The sequence below is a fragment of the Corvus brachyrhynchos genome, unplaced genomic scaffold (genome assembly GCF_000691975.1).
Source record: "Corvus brachyrhynchos isolate BGI_N302 unplaced genomic scaffold, ASM69197v1 scaffold17, whole genome shotgun sequence".
Lineage (NCBI taxonomy): Eukaryota > Metazoa > Chordata > Aves > Passeriformes > Corvidae > Corvus > Corvus brachyrhynchos.
The window spans coordinates 2,927,677-2,931,976 of NW_008240046.1; the positions used below are offsets into that span (position 1 = coordinate 2,927,677).

The 4,300-nt window shown below is 39.9% G+C and overlaps 1 protein-coding gene across 3 annotated transcripts in view; it reads left to right on the forward strand.

Moving 5' to 3' along the window:
* The first annotated feature begins 720 nt into the window (after positions 1-720).
* The window catches only part of FAM114A1 (family with sequence similarity 114 member A1), a 32,080-nt gene continuing 28,500 nt past the window's right edge, over positions 721-4,300 (forward strand). For all 3 annotated transcript variants that reach the window (XM_008641371.2, XM_017744553.1, XM_017744555.1), the window contains exons 1-2: positions 721-1,065; positions 2,386-2,473. In XM_008641371.2, coding sequence (XP_008639593.1) covers positions 724-1,065; positions 2,386-2,473 — 430 coding nt within the window. In that variant the 5' untranslated portion in view covers positions 721-723. The remainder of the gene's footprint in view (positions 1,066-2,385; positions 2,474-4,300) is intronic.

The following is a 4,300-nucleotide window of genomic DNA, read 5'->3' on the forward strand; positions in this document are numbered from 1 at the left end:
CAAAAAAAATCAATAACTACCTCAGACAAGCTTACCTTGGCTTCAAAATGGAAGTTTAATCACACAGCTGGAATTTTGGGAGATGGTGAAAAGTGTTGGACTCCCCAAAGTGCAGGACTTTGAGACAAGTGATACAGAAACAGTGTGAGCTATGGCTGTGTCTATGAAATGGCTGTAGGGACCATGGCCTGTCATGTTCACAAATTATACCCCTTCTCAAGCACATGAATATCACTACAGCTTTAGTCACAGAGTGTTATCCTTCCCTCCATCAGTCAGCAGGCTATAGGAACCTGTGTATGTCACAGTGATGAAAGGGAGAGCAAGAGCTGCTTGGCTGTTGCAACTCAGATTACTCTGTTCTGCAGTGGTCTTTCATACACACCTCATAGTGAATATAGAAATTAACCATGTGGAAACTCTTACATTTGACTTCTCCAGACAAATGAATATCCTTTTACCCTCACCAAACCGTATTTTGGAAAACAAATGCTGCTCTTCGTATTTGAGTGGGATCCTGCAGCGTGAGTAGGGTATTTATAGTTTTATCCTGATACCAGTGCCAGCACGATGCATGTGCCATAGGGGTCCGTGCTTTAGGAGGTCGTACATCGAGGCTGTGTTGTTTTTTAGCAGTAGCATATGGTAAACACTGTGTATTTTATAGTTACTCAAATGTTTATGGTACCTAAAAGACTTTACTTTCTATATTCAGAACTGAAGATGTCTGAAGACGTATCTGATGGCACCCCATCTGAAGAAAAACCTGAAGTAATGGAAATGTCCAGCAATGAGGCATTGCCTCATGAATCAGAACCACACCTTGTAGAAGCTGGGATCTTGTATGAGTCTTCACAAGATCAACATGGACAGGTCACTCAGAATGTCAGTGATAGAAAGGAAGGAGACATATTCATTAATGAAAACCCTTTGACTGAAAAACTAGTGGAAAGCCTGCCTTCCAGGGAAGAGACAATTGAAGACATGCCCACCGAGTGCATTGAAACTGTAAGCCTTGATGCAGAACCTGAATTGGAAGAAACACTGCATGAACAAAACAGTCCAGTAAGTAATACTTTCTTTTCTGTAAAAGCCCTCCCCTCCCTGCATTATAAGGACAGACTTTTGTATAATGTACATACTGTTTTTCATAAAAACCTCGGGTGTTATACAGAAAACCTGCATAGGGGTAAATTAAATTGCAACACCAAGTTTTTGAAAACTAGGAATAGTTTAATTTTGCTTTGCCAGTATGATATTAATGTGGTCTTTGAAGCCTAGTTGCAATAAAACTTGCATTGTGTAGAGATGATATGTTACTGGAGACTTTCTTGAGACAACAGTTTCTTAATATGATTTAAATATGGAATACTGCTAACTGCTTAACACTACACATTACTGTGAAAGGTGTGCAGCACATCCTCTGGCTGTGTTTTTATTAAACTCAGTTGTTAGGAGTTCCCTGTGCACATTGTACTAATTTGAAAACAAACCAATGGGAAATCGCAAATCAGAATTATAATTTAATAGGAAAATTAAAATAAATGCAATAGTTCAAGAACACTGACAGAGTCAGGATAAAAGCCGACACCCTGTTAGTCAAGGTGGTGGTAGCAGTGCAGATGAAGTGGTCCTGTTGAAGCAGTGATCCTGTAGAAGGCTCTGGTCTTCACCTGAAGGTCCAGTGGTAGCTCTTGCCCTCTAGGAATGCAGCAGGTAAGGGCTACTTGGGCTGTTCCAAACCCCGGATTATATCCAGGTGGGAATGCTTGGCTGCTCCCCCTGGACACAGCATCTCACAGTGGGCTGATGCAGTTCTATGAATCCTGCAGTGGGGCCTTGATTGCCCATTAAACAGAGACAGCCCCCCCTGGAGGGCGCTATCAGGGATGAGTCATGGTGGGAGATAACAAACACTGCCCCACCTGCTTTAACAGCTTGTGAAGATGATCATAGAATACATACTATTGGTTACATCTTACTTTGTAACCTAGGACACACATCTACTGAATTACACATGTGAGGAGACTTTGGAAGAGAAGCTTCCAACTTTGGCTCCTGGTAAAACCCAGGAATGAGACAGGTTCCTGCCTCTCCCTAATACTATCCCTAATAGACTTGTATGGCTTTATAGGATTGGGTGCCTGAAGAAATATTAGGATGTCTGTAGAGACATCTCTGGAGTTTAATGCTCTTCCAAGAACAGGTGATGTGAACTACGCTTCCCGTTCTGCTTTCTTATGCACAGAAGTCTGAACTCCACATAATACCTGATTTATCATCTATTAAATGCCAGACTTTGTTGCCTGATGGGTTCTTTGTGTTTCTTCCTGCCTTTTGAGAACAAGATTTTTAGACAGTGGAGTAACATTTTTGTTCTTATAGGATACCGACTCCTCATCTAAAGCAAGTAGATGGGGAGCTTGGGGTACCTGGGGAAAGTCTCTCCTGTCATCAGCTTCTGCCACAGTGGGTAAGTGTTCAATCAGTAAAGCGTGTGGAAATAATTTATAATTTTCATGTGTCATTAGAGAGATTAGTGTTGCAAATTAAGGATTTGTAGACAGTTTTGTCCTGATAAACTTGGGAAGCATGATTTTTTTAAAGAGGAAGATGGACCTTCCTAATTATTCATTACAGACAAGATGCTAGGCTTGCTCGTAAAGTTAATGAATTACCTGATTGTGGCTTCTTCACAGAAAGGATCCATAATCCAATACAATTTCTATCAGCCATAGACTTACGGTTTCTCAAGTCAAAGCAACCCAGATCCATGCTCATGCATGTTAGTGGTTTGTATGCCGTGACTCCTGCCTACACAACATGAATTCACTTCTTGTAAATTATTCCAGCTTTCATTGCTGCCCAGTGAAACTGTCCAATTGTCACACTAGATTTCAGACGAACATATTGAAGCATGGGCCCTATACTCCCTCTCCCTATACTCTCATTTTCAACAGTATGTCAATACAAAATGTCCTTGTGAAGACTTTAGATAAAACTTAATTATTGCTCATCAAAAACTCACAGACAAAAAGCAAAGCATACAAATATGTAGTTACCAGTGGGAAATAATTTCTCACAAACCAGAAGTGTTTTGTAACAAAAAAAGCTGTTAGCTAATCAGTTCTCATAAAGGATCCACAGAATACCTTTAAAAGATGAACCTAGGAATTAAAATTAATTGCTAGTTACTAAAAATAATGAGTTCAACAGATACTGGTTTTATGATCCCATATAATGCTAAATAATTCTCCTCCTTATCTCCTCTGTTCCATGGACAGTAAATTATTTTTCTCTGTTTCTCAGAGGAGGGGATTTTTCTTGTCCTCTCTTTTTTTCAGTAACATCCACAGTCAAGAGTACATAACTACATTTTCTTGCAGGCAGTCCAACCAATTAACATTTCTAGTTACATTTGGAATGGGTTACTAAGATGCATTTAAATTTACATAAATGAAGGCTGCTGCTGAAAGTAGCAGGCCTGCCTTGCCCCAGCAATGTATTTCTTCCTTCTCTTATGCTCACGGTAGCCCTGATGTAGTGGTGGCAGAGCTGGTTTATGGGACTGATTTTGGAAAGTGCAGCTGAAGTAAGAGCTAGATCTTCAGCTGGATCAGTTGTAAAGTCCCTAATATGGCTCATCATTTGATCATTCAAATGCTACCAAGTGGGAGAAGATGGGAATGCACAGAACAAACTGATATGGGCAAAGGCACTTAGCCTTCTGTGGAGCTGCACAAGTCTTCTCAACTTGTAGTTAACCTCAAAGTTTAGTGCTTCTCTTTTAGACTCTGAAAGAAGGATCTCTGTGTCAACACTTTTGCTCGATTTTTTCCCAACACCATTAGGTCTAATAAAGGCTACTGCTTTCACAGACTTCCAAAGATCTTTGTCTCTTTCATTATCAAATTATCATAACATCAGCATTCTGAGAAGAGTTTGGTTTTGTGTTATAACCAGCTGTTGATCATTTGGAATTGTAATGCTACTGGATTTTGCAGTTCATTTTTATGGTTGCAACAGTGGATTGCTTGGAACAGACCTCTCTCAGGCCATTCAGTTTTTGCCTGTGAGATAACCATATTTACATTCTGTTTAGCTTTTGTAATAAATAGCATTCTATACAATAGCCATTAGCTGTTTGTGAGTAATAAGATTGTTTGTTACCTAAATGTTACAAAGGTCTTAGCCTCTCTGAGCAACCAGTTTAGTGTCCCCAGATGTATATATTTTCTGTGGGACAGTATGGCCATAGGTATTTCCTTGCCCTATTGACATGAGCTTACATGAAAATGAG